This window comes from Carassius auratus, chromosome 30, assembly GCF_003368295.1.
Source record: "Carassius auratus strain Wakin chromosome 30, ASM336829v1, whole genome shotgun sequence".
In the NCBI taxonomy this organism is placed as follows: Eukaryota; Metazoa; Chordata; class Actinopteri; order Cypriniformes; family Cyprinidae; genus Carassius; species Carassius auratus.
The window spans coordinates 26,271,044-26,293,084 of NC_039272.1; the positions used below are offsets into that span (position 1 = coordinate 26,271,044).

A 22,041-nucleotide genomic window follows, 5' to 3' on the forward strand; every position below is an offset into this window, starting at 1 on the left:
GAGGAGGTTGCTGGGCCTGAGAGCTGATTTCACTGCAGGCAATGTGCAGAGAGAAAGTGTGAGAGACAGACAGAGAATGAGCACACTGGGGTGAGGGGTGAGGGGTGAGCACCTCCTCCCACTCACAGCACTGCCGAATTCACCACAGCGAGAAGCTCAGCTCATGTGATATTTTATGTAATGACATGTCACAAATCCAGGACAGGTACAATGTAGTGTTCATTTATTGTGTGGCTTTTAATACCAGTCGGCTGATCGGGTTGTTTGAGTGTCCAGATCACCTGAGCGTGTTGAAATTCACTGGTGTTGTTACTAGCGTCTGATTGGCTGTTTGAAGGCTTTTCCTAGAGTGCTGTAGTGTTTTATCTGCTTCATATAACAGATAAACATCAGCCTCCAACGTGGAGCTCCTGTTTAGCGGTCACTCATCGTGACCCATTGGTGACCTGTATTGCAGGTTAGTTATGTTTGCACACAAAGCTGTTATAATGAGGTTAAGTCAGTTGACACAAGCTCTAAAAACTTGATCTTTGTGACTTTAAACATGACATTGGGACGTTTTGTATGAGTAACACACAAAGACAGTAGTAGCATCCAGAACCAACACTCTCTGTCTGTATATAGGACTATTTATATATATTTTATTGGGATTTAGTCCTGGCATTCACACAGCAATGGTTTTCAAGGGCATTCAGCACCATGGCAGACTTGTACCTCACTAACAATAGCAAGATTTCTTCTTGCATGGAAAGGGGGTTGGGCAGCAAAGCTGCAAGGGACAAGACTATTTATACAGTGGCTGAATCAATGCCATTTTTAACCCTTATGTTTTTTCATTGCATCCTAACCGTGTAGAATTAGCCAGTGCTTTTGACATTTTCAGATGTATTAACTATGGACTCTTTTATGTTACGCCTGATATATAAGGACAGATTTCAGTTCAGCGGCTTTGTTGTAGATTTGCAGATAAGGCCCAGTTTGGCAGAAAGCCTCGCTGCTGGAGATAACACACTCTTTGTGTAGGTGTGCCCCTTTTCCAGAAACTTCTAAGACACACAATGGCTTTGTTATATTTGTAGCCTAGAGGTAATAAATGGATGATAAATCTTCTGTCATGATACCAAATCGATAAACTAAAGTGTAATAATTGTTATTGTCTACTGTTCAGGTGGTTTTGGGATCAGATTCTGACAAGAAGTATCTTATGCTCACCAAGGCTGCATTTAAAAAATACAATAAAATAGTCATATATATATATATATATATATATATATATATATAATTTTATAATTATAATAATCAGAAAGAAATAAGAACAGGAATACATTTATACATTCTGATGCACTCAAGTCAGTTCACTAAATCATTTTTATAATTATAATAAAGAAGCCTTCAATGTTTTGACACAAAACTAAAAATTGCTAATGTCTAACATGAATTATTAATTACTGTCTATTTTGCCTATTTTAGGGTTGACATTTTCTTCACTTTCATTTTTGCTTGATTGTAGAAGCACTGAAATAACACAAACGTGTTTAGATTCTTTTCATAGATTCTTTTTTTTTTAAAATGCATCATTTATCTCAGCATCTTTACAAGCCAATTCCCAAAAGTGATATCAGTTCACTGAAACCCCTCCACCCCCCATAAATTATGAGTCACAGTGTTGCAATAGTCATAACACAAAAGCAATCGCTCTGTGAAAATTATTATTTCCTTAATGACTTCAATCACAAGCGCTTGGTCCTGTCAGTTATATTTAATTATCTGTGTCTATTGAATACACATGCTATAGCTGTTTGCAGTTGTGTGTGTTTATGGAGGCTCTTTGACAGTCATCAAATAGGAAGTAAGCCCTTCACTCATTGGTCTGGTTAATATTTAGTGTTGACATCACACACGTGTCATATCTGAGTGGATCCTAGTACAAAGACAGTGAGTGGAGTGGAGTCCTTTAAGAAGATCAACGGACCTCTTATTGTGTCACTGTACAATTGAGTGTGAAGATTTCCTTTGTAAGTCTTTTTTTATTATTTAAGTGGTTGTATACTTGTGTTTAGGCCAGGTTGTCAAAGTATTTAATGTGTAGAATAGGCAAGAAAGAAATTCACAAAAGGGCTACCAAGCAACTTCTGAAACAGAAACAATGTCAGAAGTATCCTACCTGGGCTATAAGGAGAAAAATAACTTGACTGTTGCTCAGTGGTACAAAGTCCTCTGTTCAGATAAAAGTAAATTTTGCATTTTATTTGGAAATCAAAGTCTGGAGGAAGACTGGAGAGGCACAGGATCCAAGCAGCTTGAAGTCCAGTGTGAAGTTTCTGAAGTCAGAGATGATTTGGAGTGCCGTGACGTCTGGTGTCGGTCCATTGTGTTTTATCAAATCCAAAGTCAATGCAGCCGTCTACCAGGAAATTCTGGAGCACTTTATGCTTCCATCTGCTTACAAGCTTTATGGAGATGCTTTCTTCCTCATCTAGCAGGACTTTAGCACCTGCCCACAGTGCCAAAACCACTTCCAAGTGCTTTGATTACCATGATTCATAGATTTTACCTACATTTTACCTATTGTTGCTTTACTAAAATGTTTTATAGAACATGCAGAAACCAATGTTCTTAAAATAAAATGCAAGTAAATAAAACAGCTGCTCTTTATCCTTCAGTTGAGAAAGCGAAAGAGATGGGGGGGATGGGGTCATAGATGAAATTCAGAATCTACTGAGCACATGCTGACAGGATTGTCTGTTTACAAACCCCTCCCTCTCCTCCTCCTTTTCATATCACCCACCGTCCCAGCAGCACCAGGCCTTGAATTCCGCAGCGGCTTAGAAGAGAAGGTGGATTCAGCCTCCGGCTGACCAATCGCAGTGAAGCATCCCACACGTGACCAGCAGTGAGGGCTGGTCTTTAAGCTTTGCAGCGGAAAACCACCAAGCCAGACGGACGGAGAGAGCGTGAGAGAGGGCTGAAGCCTGCCATACGCACTAATCCCTCCACAGTGATCATGTGTCAGGGGAGTCTGAAGCAGCAGAAGCAGAAGGGGCCGGTGAGGAGCGCTGCGGGGAAATGGTGAGATGCTGCAGGTCTTTGAACAGCTCTCCCTCTTGCTATAACCTCCACAGAGTCAGGGTTGATGTGCGGCGTTTCCGTCCACCGGGCTCCTCAGCGGGAGCAACAGGGGAGCCCGCACACGGCGCCAACAACGCCGGCACGGGAGGCCCTGGAGCCCCGGGGGTCCCGACTCAGCTCAGCCACCGGAGCCGATTCAGGTACCGGCAGGGAGTGTGTGAGATGCTAGGATGTAGTTCAGGCTGAGAATGTGTGTGGATGACAGGTGAATATTGCTGGCTGCATCTAGAACAGTTGTTGTCGGGGCACTCAGAGTGAGAGAGGACAATTGAAGGATCAGTGGAGCTGGAAAGTGGACGAGCGAGAGGGATTACACAGACCTTGCATGAACTGGGGCACCCTGCAGAGGGACAATCAGTGTGCAGTGTGAGTTAGTGTCATTGGACTCGGTCACCCCGGATGAGCCCCCCTCACTGTCCCGGCAATTGTGTTAGCCTTAATTGCAACATAACATAAATCTGTTGCTAGCACTCTCCGTCCAATACAATCCACACCATTTGCATAGCTCTACTTGGAGCAGATGCTGTTCCCCTTGACTGAGCGAAAGATGCAAAGAGCTAAGGGAGGCTCAGATTCAGCCACTGATTGGCCAATATGTGCCTGCAATGAAGAAACGAGGGGGGCTATGTAGGACAGAGTGTGTGTGAAAGAGAAAGAGTCTGAATCCGAATCCGAAGACTTTAAGTTGTTTTTTTCACTGGCTGCAATCATCAGCTCTCAAACAGCCTCCGCAGTTTGAGTAATAGACTGTGAATAGCTGTAGAACTGCAAGGTTTTTCGATGGCTATTCATCTGCTCTGGACAGGATGGGGGAGGGGTAGAAATGCTCTAAATTCAATTGAATGATAACCTGATGACTGAAAGCTCTCGTAAAAACCCACAATCATTGTTTAGAGCCGCTTAAGCGCACTAGGGCGCAGCGCACACTTTGGCATTACTGGATTTGCCATCCGCTAGAATGAGGTTACATAATGCACAGCTCTAAAAGTGTTTAATGTGAAAGGTTATACCGGGCATTTGCACAGCACTTTTACAAATTTAGTGGTAAACGCAGGTTATCAGGTTCATTGTTAGGTTGTGTAATGAGTAGCTAATTTTATCTCTAAATATGTTATGATAAAGGAAACTAGATTTTTTTCAAGAAAAGGTTAATGGTGGTGGCATCGGCAAAATTGCGTTTGTGATTCTAGGACGTTGCTATGGGCTTCTACGTGGTTGCTTAGTGTCCCAAGTGAAAAGAGCCCTCCGTATTGGCTCAAATCCAAGCTTTAATGTAAGTCTTTTGTCTTTTTTTTTTTTTACTGCCAGGCAGAAATGCTTGTCTGCCAGGTTCAGGACAGTTTATGTAGAATTTTTCATAAATTTAAATAAATACATTTTTTAAAAATGTGAGCAGGAGGTAGGAAGCTGTCTAATCATAGGCCATATTAAGCATTATGTAATAATGTTTCACAGTTTACATTGCTAAATGCTTTTTTAAATAGAGGCATTACCTGTTTGTTTACATTTGAATGCTCATGCGTATTAGTTTTTTTGTATTACTTGAGTAAAAGAAGTGCAACATTAAAAACCAGTAACCCAGGCACACTGGCAACATTTCTGCAAAATTATATTACATTGCTTCTTGAAAATTTGTGAATTGTCCATTTTAAAACTGAACGTACATGTCAGATTAAAGTAAATTTGGCAACTTTTTATTACGTAAGTTGTTGTACATTTTGCAGCAGTACCGAAATTGATTCAATCATCATTGAAAATTATGTACTGTCTAGACTTAACCTTGTTAAATCTAACCAGTAGTGTTAACAAAAGCAGACATGAAATGCAAACGCATTTGCTGAAGCAACCCCGCAATTTAAATTTCTTGCATACGCTTTTGAGCTCTTATATTTCATGGGACTTGTACATATATGCTCTGCAATGCAAGTGCAGTGTTGTACCAGGTGAGCTATCGAGCAAGTTTACTTTGTCAGAAAAGCCATACATATAGAACATTTTATGATGCCAACATCAAAGTGAGTTAGTTTACAAATTAATAATCTACCCCAATAATAATCATCACTACTGCCCACTAGTGTTTGGAAACTGAATTGAATTTTTGAGTTTTAGGTAGCGGCATGAAGCAATATTATTTCAATGTTACATTGACAAAAAACTTCAGAGATTTCAGTCTTTCAACTTTCAAATACATAGAAGCCGTACTTAAGTGGAAGTTTCTCTTTGGTGTGTTTACCAAGATGGCTGCCAAGTGGACTCACTTTCTTTTACAAAGGACTTTGAGCATCAATTTTTACATTTGCTCATACCAGAGCTATGACTAGACTGGTCTCCAAAGTATGGTCTGATGTTATGCCTGCTGCAGTGTATCTACATTTAGAGTAAGAGCAATAAAAATTGACACCTTTCTGTGGGAGAGGCCTGCACATCAGATGCTGTTATGATGACGCACGACAGGTCGTTGTACTTTAAGATTGTGGAGGGAAATAATGTACTCCAGGCACCAAAAGGTTGCCCAGTGAGCCCGACAAACCTGGCGTGAGTGTTGCTATAGTTTTTATCGTCAAAACACTTGAGGATTATTACCTCATTAACATCATAAAGATGTTCTGGTGTGTATGATGAGCAAAGTCAGGTGACACATTGAGTGTTTGTGTTACCCTTCTATGGCTAAGTCTCCTCTGTCCACAGGTCAGAACGGTTTCATCCTGATTAGGGTGGACACAGTATTATATTCTATAGATAGCCTGTGTAGCTGCAGCCCTGGATGGTAGCTGTCAACCCGCTGGTGCTGTGTCATCACTTTCAGGGCCAAATATGACCCACTTTACTGACACAGTAAAGCTAATCTCACTTTAGCCAGAAGCAGTAGCTCTTAGTGTCATTCTCAATAAAAAGCGAGCAGTTCTAGCCAAACAAGTCAACGCGTTCCACCAACAGGACCAGAATAGAGGTGCAATATTCTTGCACGTGCCGTTCCAGTTGTGTTGATCTGGAATGTAATCCACCCGCACTGGTGCTAAAAATAACGCGCTGGATACAATTTTTTTTTTATGATTACTGCCGGATGTCCCTCATGGCTTCCACTCGGCATGACCCATAAAAACATGCATGTTCTTGTTGGTTAAATAGGTTTATGTTGATTAAAATGTGGCTTTTTTTTTTACTGGCCCCGGGCCTTTGGTCAAGTATTCCTCCTCATGTACCATTTCTAGCACAAGTGTAGCAGGAAGGTGATGATAAACCCTAAATGAGACTAGAGGTGTTAAGCAGGTGAAAGCAGCCTTTGCTTAGACTGATGTAAGTGGAATTGAGCTGAAAGGAGTATATGGTCAGTGTAGTCAAGAAAAGCAGTGGGAAACGACCATGAGCTTAGATTTTAATGTAAAGTGGAGAATTGCGGTTTCTCTCTCTTTCCTCTCTCAGGAATCTTTTCTAGCGTTTGTCTTTTTTCTTCTGTATGGCCGTCTTTGTGTTTGGTCTTTGGTATGTGTGTGTGGGCTGTGTGTATGTTTCTGAGTTTTTATAAATCTTTCCTTCCTTCTTTCTATTATTATTCAAGAATCTCAAGAAAGCTTGTTTAGGTAACATTTCACTCTAAAATCAATAAGAAACAATAAACTGTATTTAAAAAGACTATTGTGTTTCTTAGACTGTTGTGTTATGTTGTTTTTTTTTCCGGGGTTTTTTTTTTTTTTTTTTTTTTTTTTTTGACATTGTGACATTGATGACATTCATGAAAATTACATTTTCGCACAATTTCCCATTACTGTACTCTATAGCAAATGTATACATTTTTTAAAAACTTTTTTTATTTATTTTTTTATTCTCAATGAGTATTATCATTATTGTACTAAAAACATATACAATTAAACAAATACATGTCGATAGCTATGTTTTTAATATAATTATATTTGTATTTAGTTTAAATTATTTTTATATAATATAAAATTAAGTTAAATAATATTAATTTTATTTTGAATTTTTAAGGTAATGACAATTGTGGACAAATTTGATTGTCAAGAACTTAATTATATTATATATTTATGTACTATTTATGTTTAAATGAATGATTGCCTTGAGGTAATAGTGGTTTTGGAAATACATGCTTAGTTGTCAAAATGTCAAAAAGTTTTTTTTTTATTAGTGTCAACAAATGGTACTGCAGAAATAATTTTTTTCCACTGTCTTTCATTGAACCGACATATAAATCACCCTGGCCCAAATTCACACAATTCTTTCTTCTTTCTGAAGATTTTTAGGGTAAAATATGATCCAGAAATGGTCTTGACAAGTTTCTTGAGATTCTCTTTATAACAGTGGTGCTCAATCCTCTTCCTGGAGGTCTACAGGCACAGTTTAGCTCAATACCAATCCAATTACCAATTAAATAAGATCTTCAAGAACAGGTTGGAGCATAGTTTGAACTGAATGATACACATATAGATCTCCATTAACAGAACGGAGTACCCCTGCTTGACAACATTCAGACCATCTGTGCATGTATCTTTCATTTCCACCTTCTTTAAACTTCACGTGTGTCTGTCTGAGTATTTTGTGCACTTTGGCATCACGGATGTGTTGTGCAGGTTGCAGTTCCCACAGTTGGCCCTACGGCGGCGACTAGGCCAGCTGAGCTGCATGTCCCGGTCTACTGTCCGCCTTCGCTCATGGCCTCTGTCCATCCTCTACTACATCCTGCCCTTTGGAGCACTCAAACCTCTTGCCAAAGTAGGCTGGAGGCCCACAAGCAGAGTAAGTACAGATAGAGCCCACAAACTGATGTTGTGTGTTTGAGTTTGTAAAATCTCACTATCCAGAGACATAAATGCCATCCATAAGTGAGTAATCAGTGTGTAATGGCCATTTGCAATTTTGTCTAAGATTATAGGAATATACATTACTGGAATCAAAAAGGAATAATGCCCCAAGTAACCCTGATCTGGGATCAGTACTTTTCATTCATAACCCAGAGAAGAAAGGCAGCTACAAATCTGATGTGAGGTCAGCAGAAAGTGCTGCTATCAGCAGATGGCTGCTTGCATATGGACCCGCTGAGCTCTGAGCTCCATTGGGACTCGTGTGAAAAGAGCCATTGTCCCACGGTGCAGCTCTGAACTGAGGAACAGTTTGTCTCTAGACCCAGTCGAGGGCATCGTGCCACCGTGGTTCTTGCACCACTATTGTTCAGTTCCCACAAAAAAATGGCCAGTCAGCCCATGCTGATGCTCTGAAGCAGATACCGTATCTCCACTGGCTGACAGGAAGTTACAGAGAAACAGAAAAATGTGTTGGACATACAGGAGGCGTTATGGCATCATGACTATGAATTATTAACATAAATATAGCAAACAAAACCATTACCACTAGAAACTGGAATTTAATTAAATAAATATAACAAATGTAAATATAATAATACATTATTTAAACTAATAATAAATCATATTGCACAGATAATCAATACATTGAGCTGACTTTTTAAAAATACTCTAGGAACGTTTTTATTTGAATTTTCAATTTGTATTTTATAAAGTAATTAATTTACAGTTCCTTCTGAGAGATTTGGATAAATGTATTAATCTTGGCATAATATTTATTTGCTGTTTAAAAAAAAGAGAACATATGATGACACACTTTTGCTTCTTAAAGAGAATTTTCTGGGTCAGATATCCTACACTTCCTGCTTGTTAAACCAATTATCTACAACCCACCAACCTTGTAAGACTCCGAGAGTCTCCACATTTAGCCTCCTGTCTGTCAGCTGCGATTGAAGCTAACTACAGTAATCCACTTACAGTGAACACTCAGTCAGCTCCTGTCATGCATCAGCCTCCATACTATCTGTAACTCTGATCTAGGGTCATTCCTTTTGCCCAGATCAATAACGATCAGTGAGCTACACTGATCTAAACACTCTAGGAATGCACACACTGGAGCACATGGTGCACAGCAGGGTGACGTAAAGCCATATGCAGGTTCTTGACTCAATACAGCAGGGTTAAAACTCTTCAGATGCTCACATGCTCATATGTTAGTCATGCAGGGGGGAAAAAACGTAAAAGAGGAAATATAAGACAGGATCCCTGCAAACCCTGTTGAACATAAATGTAATTATACTCATTAATTAATAATTCATTAAATTTGTAAACTTATGGCTGATGCATGTGAGCATCTAAAGAGTTTTAACCCTGCTGTATTGAGTGTTTTTCATTTAGTCCAAAACTGAACACAAATATAATTGGGTAATTGGGTCATAGTACTGTATATGAATGTCATGTCCCTGTTTTGGTCAATGTTTTCTGCCCTCCAAAACCATTTTGACTGAAACCTAAATCTTTTTTTTTTTTTTTTTTTTTTTTTGCTGTTGTGGCCAAATAATTTGGTACATCACTTATTTTTACTCAGATGATATATAAAGAAATAAAGTGGCAGTTTACATTGGCTTTGCAGGCGGACGATCATTTAGTGTGTTTACTTGTCTCAAAAGTTTGCTTTTGTGTATAAGATATTTGAGCATGGTGTCTCTTGGGTCGCAGGTTACAATCTACAAGTCCATACCCACAAGACTTCTCTCCAGAGCCTGGGGTCGCTTGAACCAGGTGGACCTGCCAAATTGGTTACGGAAACCTATCTTCAGATTGTATATATGGACGTTTGGAGTCAACATGAAGGAAGCGGCCATAGAGGATCTACAGCACTACAGAAACTTGGGCGAGTTTTTTCGGCGCAAACTCAAGCCTCAAGTCAGACCAGTGTGCGACTCCCACTGCGTGGTGAGTCTGAGTCTGTAACTGTAGAAGCTTTCTTTGTAGATGGAATAGATTTTTTTCCCCCATTCAATTTCATTCATATGCAATCCCAAGAGAATGGGTGCATATGCAAGCATGTACGTAAATTTTCAATTTCAATAGAGCCAATAGATGGACTAAATGTTATACATTTTGGAGATTCAAATATTTTCATTTTATTATTGAAATGAAATTTACATGGTGTCTGAAATATTTATTTGATTTTGATAATTTTGCATATTCCATCTACTTATGTTGGAATGTAAATACAGAAATATACCAAATAAACAATATGTCGACCTAGTGTGTGTTATATCGTCTGCGATAATATCATAATTGTTAGAACATTAGAGCGTTCTTTCACTGCATGATTCAGTCTATTAAAATGCCTTTAGAATGATCACAAATGAACAATTGGTGGCAGAAAATTCAATAAACAAGAAGTTAATATTTGAAGAGACTTACATTTTAGACACCATATTTCCTGTTTTTGTGCTATTTCAACAACAAAAATAATTCCAAACAAAGCCACAGCGCTGTTTTGCATCTCTGAGCAACATGATGGGGTTTCGTTCTAAATGAATTGACCATTGATTTGGTTCAATTACAACTTATTAAATGGTTCATATGATGTTGCTAAAAAGAACATTATTTTGTGTATTTGGTGTAGCGCAATGTGTTTATGCATTTGTAATTGCAGGTAAATGCATTCATTTCAGGCATTAATCAGTGTGTAAATATATCTAATGCCACTTCAGATAAGAGGGTGACCATATGCGCCGTTCATAAGGGACACTTCCCAGCCAGGATTTTAATATTTCCTAAAATATCCATGTTTTGGCAATTTGCACTGTGCAGGTTGAGCGTTGTGTAACATTTATGAGAGCTATGAAGAGCAGAGCAGACGGCTCCTTATGCTTTCAAATCGCTTTCTGCTCTGGATGTTTTAGGCATTATTAAAATCCTGGCTGGGACATGTCCCATATAAGAAGGTGCATATGGTCACCCTACTTCAGATGCAACTTCTAAATTTGCTTGGTAACAGCCAGCCGAATCTAAATCACTGATTCAATTTGACTCAACTGATAATGGACACTTTTAAAATAATGGCTTTCTAAAGTTAAAAATGCCCATTAAATGTACAAATCAGTTCAAACTTATTGGAAAAGATTAATTTCTATTTGTCAATCAATCAATCACCTTTATTTATATAGTGCTTTAAACAAAATACATTGCGTCAAAGCACAGAACAACATTCATTTGGAAAACAGTGTGTCAATAATGCAAAATGATCAAATGAACTGACCACCACACAGAATGTGAAGAATACCTAAAACTTTTGGAGCCCATGGTATCCTTAAGCTACCAGCACAATTACACACAGCAAAATATCATCTAATTATCATTATCGATAAAATCCCAGAAAATATCCAGATATTATATCACAATATGGCACATCCCTGTTCGACAAAGATCCTTGCGGACTAGTTAAGTTTACTATGACTGTTGATTTGCTCTACAGATCAGTCCAGCTGATGGCAAGATCCTTCACTTTGGCCGCGTGAAGAACTGTGAGGTCGAGCAGGTGAAGGGAGTGACCTATTCACTGGAGACGTTCCTCGGGCCGCGCAACTGGACCGAGAATTTATCCACTAACAGAAGTAAGTCTCGATAAATTTGTCATTTTTATCAAGTAGGACAAAAAATCCTTTAATATTGGAACATCACAAGATAAACACTACAACATTTGTAACAGCGACATTTAATGCAAGGCTTTCCAAGCAGCTAAATCTATTTTTAGTTTGTAAACACGACTTGGGAAAGAATCACAACTTCAGGAAGGAGAGTATCACTCACTCTTATCAATTTGCATGCACACTGCACAGTCAGCAGAAAATAACACACTTAACTGATTGTCACAACAGTAGCAAAGTTAAGCAGGCTCTAATTACAGTCGCCAGTTTGTTTTCCATGTAAGGCATTTTCTAGTAAATTTTCAAATGAGTAAAAGGTCCTTCTCAAAAAATCTGCATATTGTGATATTTTCCATAATGTAATGATAAAAATTAAACTTTCATATATTTTAGATTCATTGCACACCAACTGAAATATTTCAGGTGTTTTATCATTTTAATACTGATGATTTTGGCATACAGCTCATGAAAACCCAAAATTCCTATCTCAAAAAATTAGCATATCATGAAAATGTTCTCTAAACGAACTATTAACCTAATCATCTGAATCAACTAATTAACTCTAAACACCTGCAAAAGATTCCTGAGGCTTTTAAAAACTCCCAGCCTGGTTCATTACTCACAACCGCAATCATGGGTAAGACTGCCGACCTGACTGCTGTCCATCATTGACACCCTCAAGCGAGAGGGTAAGACACAGAAAGAAATTTCTGAACGAATAGGCTGTTCCCAGAGTGCTGTATCAAGGCACCTCAGTAGGAAGTCTGTGGGAAGGAAAAAGTGTGGCAAACAACGCTGCACAACGAGAAGAGTTGACCGGACCCTGAGGAAGATTGTGGAGAAGGACTGATTCCAGACCTTGGGGGAGTCTGGAGTAGAAACATCCAGAGCCACCGTGCACAGGCGTGTGCAGGAAATGGGCTACAGAGAAGCAGCACTGTTGCTCAGTGGTCCAAAGTACTTTTTCCGGATGAAAACAAATTTTGCATATCATTCGGAAATCAACGTGCCAGTGTCTGGAGGAAGACTGGGGAGAAGGAAATGCAAAAATGCCTGAAGTCCAGTGTCAAGTACCCACAGTCAGTGATGGTCTGGGGTGCCATGTCAGCTGCTGGTGTTGGTCCACTGTGTTTTATCAAGGCCAGGGTCAATGCAGCTAGCTATCAGGAGATTTTTGAGCACTTCATGCTTCCATCTGCTGAAAAGCTTTATGGAGATGAAGATTTCGTTTTTCAGCACGACCTGGCACCTGCTCACAGTGCCAAAACCACTGGTAAATGGTTTACTGACCATGGTATTACTGTTCTCAATTGGCCTGCCAACTCTCCTGACCTGAACCCCATAGAGAATCTGTGGGATATTGTGAAGAGAAAGTTGAGAGACGCAAGACCCAACACTGTGGATGAGCTTAAGGCCGCTATCGAAGCATCCTGGGCCTCCATAACACCTCAGCAGTGCCACAGACTGATTGCCTACATGCCACGCCACATTGAAGCAGTCATTTCTGCAAAAGGATTCCCGACCAAGTATTTAGTGCATAACTGAACATAATTATTTGAAGGTTGACTTTTTTTGTATTAAAAACACTTTTCTTTTACAATACGCTAATTTTTGAGAAGGACCTGTATGTAACATTTTGGTTTACATTGAGTTTTCTTTCTTCACAGTCCGTATTGTTATTTTTGCATCACTGTATGTTTGACTTTAAGTCTCTTATGTTTACCAATGCTGCATTTATTAGATCAAGAGTACAGCGAATTATTATTACAATTTAAAACTGTCAAACTTTTCTCTATTTGAATATTTTTTAAATGTGATTTCTTCCTGTGATAGAAAATCTGAATATTCAAGCAGCCACAGTCTTCAGTGTGACATGATCATTTAGAAATCATTCTGATAATTTGGTGCTCAAGAAAAATGTCATTATATTATCATCGTCTTCAAAACAGACATGGTGATGCATTTTAAGGATTCCAGGAGTTTTTCAGGATTCTTTATCAAATATATATATTTATACGAAATATTTTGTAACATTATAAATGTTTTTAGTGTCACTTTTGCTCAATTTAGTGAGGCCTTACAGAATTAAAGCATTAATTTCTTTAAAAAATAAATAAAAAAAGACTTTTGATCAATACCTCTAAAATCTCAACAACAAAAAAAGGAATTGTATACTGATATGAATGTTGAAAGACCTGTGCCTAACCCTAAATTCTTGTCTGACCAATCTGAACATCAAGAAACATCTCCTTGGGTAAATCATGCAAAGCTTATAGGCCATGTGAGGACAATAAAAAAACAAACTGTCCGGTATGTTTCAAATTGGTTTTCCTACCAATTATTGAAAATAATCACTTTAGTTTTTCTCACCTTGTTCAGATGAGGATGATCCTGGCACGTACCAGGATGCCCTGGTCACTAAAGAGGGGAATGAGTTGTTTCACTGCGTAGTTTACCTGGCTCCAGGTGACTACCACTGCTTCCACTCGCCTACAGACTGGAGGGTGGCACACAGACGCCACTTCCCAGGTCAGCGGCATTATATGTTCTCTTTCTATTTCGCTTTGCTTTTTGAAAATATGATTTGTTATTAAAAGATTAGTCAACAGTGACTTTAGGTCTTATATTCTTAAGTTATAAGCGTCTTCTCTAATCTGATGGCGGCTGAGCAGTGCGATACCATCAGAGTGTTGTTACATAACCGAAGCACAGAGCATAGTCTGATATGTTTGTGTGTATTATAGGTTCTCTGATGTCTGTGAACCCGGGAGTTGCGCGTTGGATCAAGGAACTTTTCTGCCATAATGAGCGGGTGGTCTTGAGTGGGGAGTGGACGCATGGTTTCTTTTCACTCACGGCTGTAGGAGCAACAAATGTGGGATCTATACGCATCTATTTTGACAAGGTTAGAACTTTTTTTCTCTGCAGTGAAATACAAATATCACTCTTTTTCTCTTTTTTTAGCTTCTGCAAAAGAATGTGTGTTTAAAGGAGTAGTACCCCCTAATAATAACCCTTTAAAACCTGACATATGAAATAACAGTTGGAAAAAGAACGTTTTGAAATGGAACAGTTTATTAGACCTTTAGAAAAAAAAAATATTTGTGCAAGTTGAGTATTATATTCGATACATCAGGCTGTTAAGGTTCATGTAAATGCTATAGGAGAATATGGCCAATATTTCAAAATATTTATATATATATATATATATATATATATATATATATATATATATTTGTTTACCTGCATGTCATGTTATCAACGCCAGACATGTGAGATACTTCATTGTTAAAATTATTTCTTTTAAAATGATCTCAGCGGTACTTCAAATAAAAATATATTAGAAAAAAGAGGATCAGATGACAAAAAAGTTTGTGAATTTGTGCACTTTACTGTGTTTTGAAAGACAAACGCCTTCCAAAGTAATACATGGTAAAATCATATTAAAATCTGTATATTCAATCTTTGCTCTTTGCATGATCAAAATAACTGTGATCTTCTACAGTAGAATGTTATCTATGAAAAGCTCCAGTACACATTGCAGCAAAACCACTCATAAGCACTTTGACTCACAGGGTGATTCTCCTCGTTCAAAACTTCATAGCTGTTTGATTCGAAATATTGTGGTTGTGCAACATCTAGTTCATGGTATCCAGCTGTTTGTCCAGCCATTTTTGTACTGCAGCTATTTTTAAAGCAGTAGCACCAAAAAAAAAAAAAAAAAAAATTAACAACAGCCTATAATCTCTCAATAACATCTCACAAATAAAAGTGCAGTTTCTACATAAAAACAGGAACATTAATCACAGGAGGTGATTTGTCCAGCAGTATTGATATGCACTGCTCTGAAAGCTGTAGCAGCAATTCTGTGAAATGAATCTTCTCGGACAGGCTTTAACAGTGCTGTCCAAAGTCACTATTAAAAACTGAAAGCTGAAATAAACTATAAATATGAGATTAAAAACAAATTTAAGCAAAACTAACTGAAATTAAAGTGATAGTTCACCCAAAAATGAAAATGACCTCAAGGCTCCTAGGTTTATATGACCTTCTTCTTTCAGACGAATATTTGTAAAAAAAAAATGTCCTGGCGCCTCCAAGCTTTATAATGGCAATGAATGGGTGTTGATATTGATTAGTCCAATAGAAGGCCTCCGTCATCTGCTGGAACACCGCTCTCTTGTGAACACATGTATGATCGTTTTCTTTGCTTCGCTTTAGGAGGCCTTTATTAATCCCCAAGAGCCATGTGGAGCAGTTTTTATATGATGGATGAACTACTAACTGGTATAAAAATAACACTGAACCACAATAATAGCACAGTTTGCTAAAATGTTCTTCTTATTTGAGAATTGCTGCTTCTTCAAATGTCACCCTCTCCTGTCCACAAATCAGGGGTTGCACAACTACTGATTTCTGCTATTCGATATCTTTTTTTTAAAATACTTGAGTTGCTCAATTACTCGTGGTTCATGCTACTGTAAATGAAAAGACTTGAAATAGTTATTACCAATATATGCTTAATTCATAGCCTAATGCAACAATTACATATGTAAATTGCCAAAACTTTATAATTATGACATTACATATTTACATTTTCATGTAGCAGCTAGTATTTGTATCTGTAACTGTAATCTGAATACTGGAAAAATCCAACTTTCAAAGTCAGTTTAACTTTCTTTTTTTTATAGTTTTTGTGGGAACTGAACAAAAGTACTCTAAACATGTGGCTAGCAAAGGTTGTTTTACCTTAGATATTCAAGTATTTGTTCACAGAGTATCCAAATGTTTTCATATCGAGTCCATCTGAACAAACTATTTTACACTGAACAATATTGCACAAGTTACCAGCAGGCATTGCAGCTTGAAAACATTGTTAATTATTACTAAAATATTATTGTTTAAAATTGTACTGGTTTAATTTTTGCTGCTGCTGTTCACTGTCTGTTAGCAGTCATGTGAATAAGAGTTAATAATTTTACTCATTTAAAATTTGTTGATCCTCAGCTCGGTTAAGAATTGTCTGCTGAGGTACTGTATATGTCATCTTGTTGCAACTTGTTTAATACATTTTTCTTTCAGCATGAATGTTTGCCTTTATTTTTCAGAGACATATACTTCACATATTATGTAGAAGGCTTTGTAAATAAACAAATTTAAATGAAAGTTGATTGTTAAAAAAGGATTAGCATTGCTAAATGCTAAAGATCTTTGTTTGCTCTGACAGATCTTTTAACACTCAGTAGACTGACTTTTATTCGTTACATGAACTAAAGTTTTTAAGCTGTCGTTTGCTAGTTGAGTTAACAAGTTGAGTGAAAGAGGTTGCCTTATTTTTTTTTTAGTTAGGTTTAATTTTATTTTATTTTTTTAGCAAATGTGTACTGTGCACATGTACTGATTTGTCTAACTTTGCATTTGTGAACGCTCAACTCACACGTGCTTTGAATTTTTTGCAATAATTTGTTGGTGCACAAAGTAGCAATAAAGTCCCAGTCCTTTGCAGAACCATAACAACAAACTACCAGACAGCAACAACAGATGCCCGAGTCTGCATATTTTGTGTGTCTCTCTTAGTTAACACACCCGATTTAGATCATCAGCTCATTAGAACTGAGCTACGTGCTTGAACTGTGTTCCCATTGACATGCTCCCTACACAGTGTTCATTGCTCCCTACAAATCCGGGCTTGAGAAAGGCAGTAATGTAGGTTTTGATTAACTAATTATCAACAGTAATGAGTCGATAAATGATGATGTGTGCGTAATGAGTGTGTAAGAACAGTTTCACAAAAAGTGTGGGATCTACCAACTTGTAATTTTACTTGTAAATATAAGCACAACTCTAAGCATGCTTACACAGAGAATCTAGAGATAGAATGGTGGTACTACATAAAGACTGTCCTTTAATTGCAAATACTCCATTAATAATTTCATAGTTCAAGCTTGTTGTGAATAGCTATAAATGACAGCTGGAAAGTAATTAGCTATAGTGTCATGGCTGATTTCGCTTCAATGAAAGATTTGGCAACCCATGAACTGTGCAGAGAACGCATTTTCAAAGATGGCGCTGATCTGTTTAGTGAGAGCACAGAATGGCTTCTCAGTCGGTACCACTTTCTTTATCATGATTCCGGTGAGGACATATAGATTCACGTGATTTATAAAGGGAGGTGTTTCACTATACATGGTTCATTCGAGGCATTTCTGAATGCAAATTACCATGAATGTGAACAAACATGGTGCTCAAGAACGTGTGGGATTTATCAACAATGATCACTTACTGGTGTGCTTAAGAAGTGCATGCACGCATTAAATAGAGAAAAAATGTTTTGGCCTATATGGTTTAATTTCTGAATTGGCATATGATATATTTAAAGCATTCAGCTTTAGCAGAATATTGAGCTACACCGCTAAGAGTGGATTTGGCCTCATTCCTAATGGGACACAATCAGACCACTAGACAGTGAGCTTGCGTAACAATTTGGGTTAATAATAGGTGAGACGAGTGTTTGAAAGTAGACGGTAGTGTCACCTGTTTCAGTAGCAGGATGCGACTTGAGAAAGTGACCCTGCTTATTTCAAAATATCCCATTTCTTAAAGTACGTTTTCCTTAAATCTAATGGATTTGGATTTAATTTATAATAAAATAAATAGAGAGGTTCCCCATCTGTTATAAGTACCAGATTTGGAGGGTAGTTGGATTTTTAAAAGGCAAACCATTTGGTTGTAGTGCAGTTATAATAACAAGTTGTTGTTTTTTTCTCTCTTTAGGAGCTCCGCACCAACAACCCTCGATACAGCAAAGGAACTTACAATGACTTCAGCTACGTAACGAACAACAACCAGGAAGGGGTCAGCATGAGAAAAGGAGAACACCTGGGCGAATTCAACTTGGGCTCCACTATTGTACTGTTATTCGAAGCTCCACGGGATTTTACCTTTAATTTGAAAGCAGGCCAGAAGATCCGTTTTGGAGAACCTCTTGGGACAATGTAACGCCTATGAGAGGGGAACGGAATCTGATGATGGACACACTAATGTGTGCAGATGCATTCAGGGTCTCAAAAACTAATACATTCACATTTGCAGAGATGCACTCTGTTTAAACTGAGATACATGTGTGTTCATATGTACTCAATCAACCACCACTGTTGCATTATTGCCATTGGGTTCTCACAGTCGTTGTGTTAGGGTACGTAGGTTTTTTTTTTTTTTGTAAAATAAGCAAAGCTTAGACCATCACGTTGTATTTGTTTACCATGAAATGCCACCCTGAAGTTTTTGGACTCTAAATTATTTTTCTATTTTGTTTTAGTAAAACTATTTTGTTTTGTTTTAGTGTTTGCCCATATTGCCTTTGGCTTGAGTCAACCTGTGTGAAGGGTTTGAAGGGTTCAGGACTTCCAGAGCTAACTCTGCAAGCATTGGGAATGTATGAGAGGCCATCATTATTTGGTACCTTGGTATTTGACAATGCTTAGGGTGACCAAATGTGTTATTTTCCCAAGACGTATCCTGGCCAGGATTTCTACATTCCCTAAAATATTTACGTTTTTGGCTTTGTTTGTGCTGCGCAGACTAATTGTTGTATAACAAAGTACCGTAATTGCTCTCACGGTACTTTGGTATCATACACTGATCGGTATGCTCAGTGCTGCTTCAAGTGGAACACTAATATGTACACGTATCTGCATCGCTTTCACTGTTCTCTGTAGACCCCGGTTTCTCACGCACCATGAATGGTTGATTACGTACAATGTCTGCATGTTAATGGTCAAACAATCATTACTTTCATTAAGAATGAAAACAGGAAACCAAAGCCAGAACCTGGATATTTTAGACAATATAGAAATCCTGGCCAGGACGTGTCCTGGGAAAATGGCACATTTGGTCACCCTAAGAATGCTTATCTTTAAAACCATTCTCTCCGTCCAACTTCTGCTCTTCATGAAGGTGCAAGCCATTTTGACAGTAAAATCTTGGCCACATTTACTCACTAAGAATGAGTTTTGGAAAAGATGGTCGACATTTATCACTGCTGTTGTTCTCTGGCATTGAAGAATGCCTTCGCTTGTTGGTCTAGCAATTAGTTGGGAGATAAATGTTAAGTGTTATGCTGTCTCAACTTGATTAGTGCCAAAACACAAGATATATTTTTTACTAACACACGTTTTACCCCCTTTTGATATGAATCTAGGTCTTGTGGTTGTATGGCTTATATTTTTTGTTCTTGGACTTTTATTTTATTAACCAGCACTTGGCAAGTTCAACAGACAATTTCTACACCCTGAGCTAAGGATAAAGACCCTCCGGACCCTCCTAATCTGGACCACACATGTGTATGAAGATTAGGAGAAGGACTCTGGAAATTTTGTTTTGAATGTGTTGAAAACACTGGGCTTTTCTGTGCACTGGGCCACACTCTTTTGGAGAAAAGTCTCATCAATTATTCATGTAACACTGACATTAATTTCAAACTAGTTCAGATGCAAGAAACATGTCATTAATACATTTTGAAGGTTATTTAAAATGTTGTGTTATATAAATTTGTGATATTAATATAAAGATTTAATAACATTGTAGCGTTTTGCCTACAGTATCTTTTTTTTCAGCTAATAGGTTTGCAGCTTCTTGAGCAGGAAAATGTTAATATACAGTTTGTGTTCTCAGGACAGTTTGTATAAACATGGGGAATATAAAAAGGATAAATATGACCGCGGTGTTTGAGGAAAGTCATTTATCATTATGTATTAAGCCTGAATAATAATGAACAAAATCTCAGCAGAATTGAAAGTGCTGAATCAGGAACTGGATCAAGCAACGTATGTGACATGCTATAGCCTACTTTATTTAAAATTATTCTCATTTAAGATGCATTGTTTTATAACTAAATATTAATAGTAAGATTGTGTGGGATATTTATCATTTTAAAAGTGACGTCACCCACAGAACCATTGAGCGAAGCTTCGAGAAGCCCGCGCGACCCTCTTCACTCCCCCGCGTGTTCTGGAGGTTTCATTTTAAGCTTCCCCCACTCTGGCGCCAGGTCTGTAGTGACCAAACAAAGTTAATATTGTGAGAATCAAATCAATGTGCATCTCTTAGCACTTTCTTCCTAGACCACGTATGAAGTCAGATATTTCCTTTCTGTTTACTTTGGTGTGTATCCCCATGCCACCCTAACAACTGCGTTCAATTTACCATCAGACGCCATACAACAACTACCGTTATTTTAGCTTTACAAAAAAAAAAAAAAACATATTTTCTGCCGAAAATACCTATGCTCCTTTGTAAAACTTTAAGGGTAGCACCACTGTCAACAAAAATGAAGAAGAAAAAAAAAATCACTGAATGACATACAGTATCAGTGTACACCCTTTCTTAATATAGATTGAAAATGACATTGTATTTAAATGACATTGAGTTTGTGAATCAAGCTTAATTGCAGTTTAAGCTAGCTAAATGATTTATTAATTGAATGAATATCGGGAACATTTTTAACCCGTAAAACATTAACATTAATTTTATTTTTTTTTATAAATAGTCTTCTCTACCCTCTCAAGCATACAGCTTTAGAAGGAAGCACAGTGATATCAAAACACAATATAACTATCACTAAACGTAGCTATACGTTTTAAGTTATAGTATTAAAGAGAGCAAGCCAATGAATAAAACAAAAAAATGCGACTTGGGAGGGAAGAAAATATGATTTTATTACAATTACAAGCTTTTATCTCCCCCTACTGGCAGTCTGCACTGACAAAACGTTCATCATCGTGAGAACCACATGAATACTTATTTCCATTTATTTGTCCTAGAATTTCCTCTTACTACGTTTGGAGTCATATTTTCGTTTTTGTTTACACTATTAATATAACCACCCCTGCGCAAATAATAAAAAAGACTAAAGTTTCTGAAAACGATTGTTCGAATGAGATCCAATATGAATTTATGATCATTTTGCACAATACCTCTATGGTTAGTATTTCTTTCTTAAAGGGGAATAGTTTGAAAGTAAAACTAAAATATGTTTATAATATGCAAAAGTCTCAAGACAGTGGATCATCAATTTACCAGCATTTTAATGGTTAACATTTACAGTTAAGAGTTTCCCTTTGAATCTATCATCAACTGACTCCTAAATGAATATATATATATATATATATATATATATATATATATATATATATATATTAATTATGTTTTAAATGTTAAGACTCTCTCTCCTCTGTCTTTGCAAACCTTTGGGTAACTTTAGACTAAGCCTTTGGCACTATGCTGAAAATAAATCTAAAATCTACGACTAATGTCAATATTGTATAATAACCCTATATACCGGAAATACTGTAGTGCTTGAGATTCCAGGTCACAAAGTTTCTTTACACCTGTAAACTGGCTGATCCGGACTCCACGTGTATTTGTTCCAGGAA

At 37.6% G+C, this 22,041-nt stretch overlaps 1 protein-coding gene across 2 annotated transcripts; it reads left to right on the forward strand.

Moving 5' to 3' along the window:
* The first annotated feature begins 2,829 nt into the window (after positions 1 to 2,829).
* On the forward strand, positions 2,830 to 20,193 carry pisd (phosphatidylserine decarboxylase). Of its 2 annotated transcripts, none has more exons than XM_026212452.1 (7): positions 2,830 to 3,269; positions 7,716 to 7,881; positions 9,663 to 9,899; positions 11,437 to 11,575; positions 13,988 to 14,137; positions 14,353 to 14,513; positions 18,383 to 20,193. In XM_026212452.1, exons 1-7 carry the CDS (start codon positions 3,067 to 3,069, stop codon positions 18,605 to 18,607), a joined length of 1,281 nt encoding a protein of 426 aa, XP_026068237.1. In that variant the 5' UTR covers positions 2,830 to 3,066; the 3' UTR covers positions 18,608 to 20,193. The 2 variants fall into 2 exon arrangements, with proteins under 2 accessions (XP_026068237.1, XP_026068238.1); XM_026212453.1 differs by having other exon boundaries at positions 2,831 to 3,069.
* Positions 20,194 to 22,041: the final 1,848 nt, after the last annotated feature.

Coding starts and splice junctions, on each gene's coding strand:
- pisd (XM_026212452.1), top strand. CDS start 3,067: ATGGTGAGATGCTGCAGGTCTTTGAACAGCTCTCCCTCTTGCTATAAC. Junction 7,882..9,662: donor GCTGGAGGCCCACAAGCAGA/GTAAGTACAGAT, acceptor CTTGGGTCGCAG/GTTACAATCTACAAGTCCAT. Junction 14,138..14,352: donor ACACAGACGCCACTTCCCAG/GTCAGCGGCATT, acceptor TGTGTATTATAG/GTTCTCTGATGTCTGTGAAC.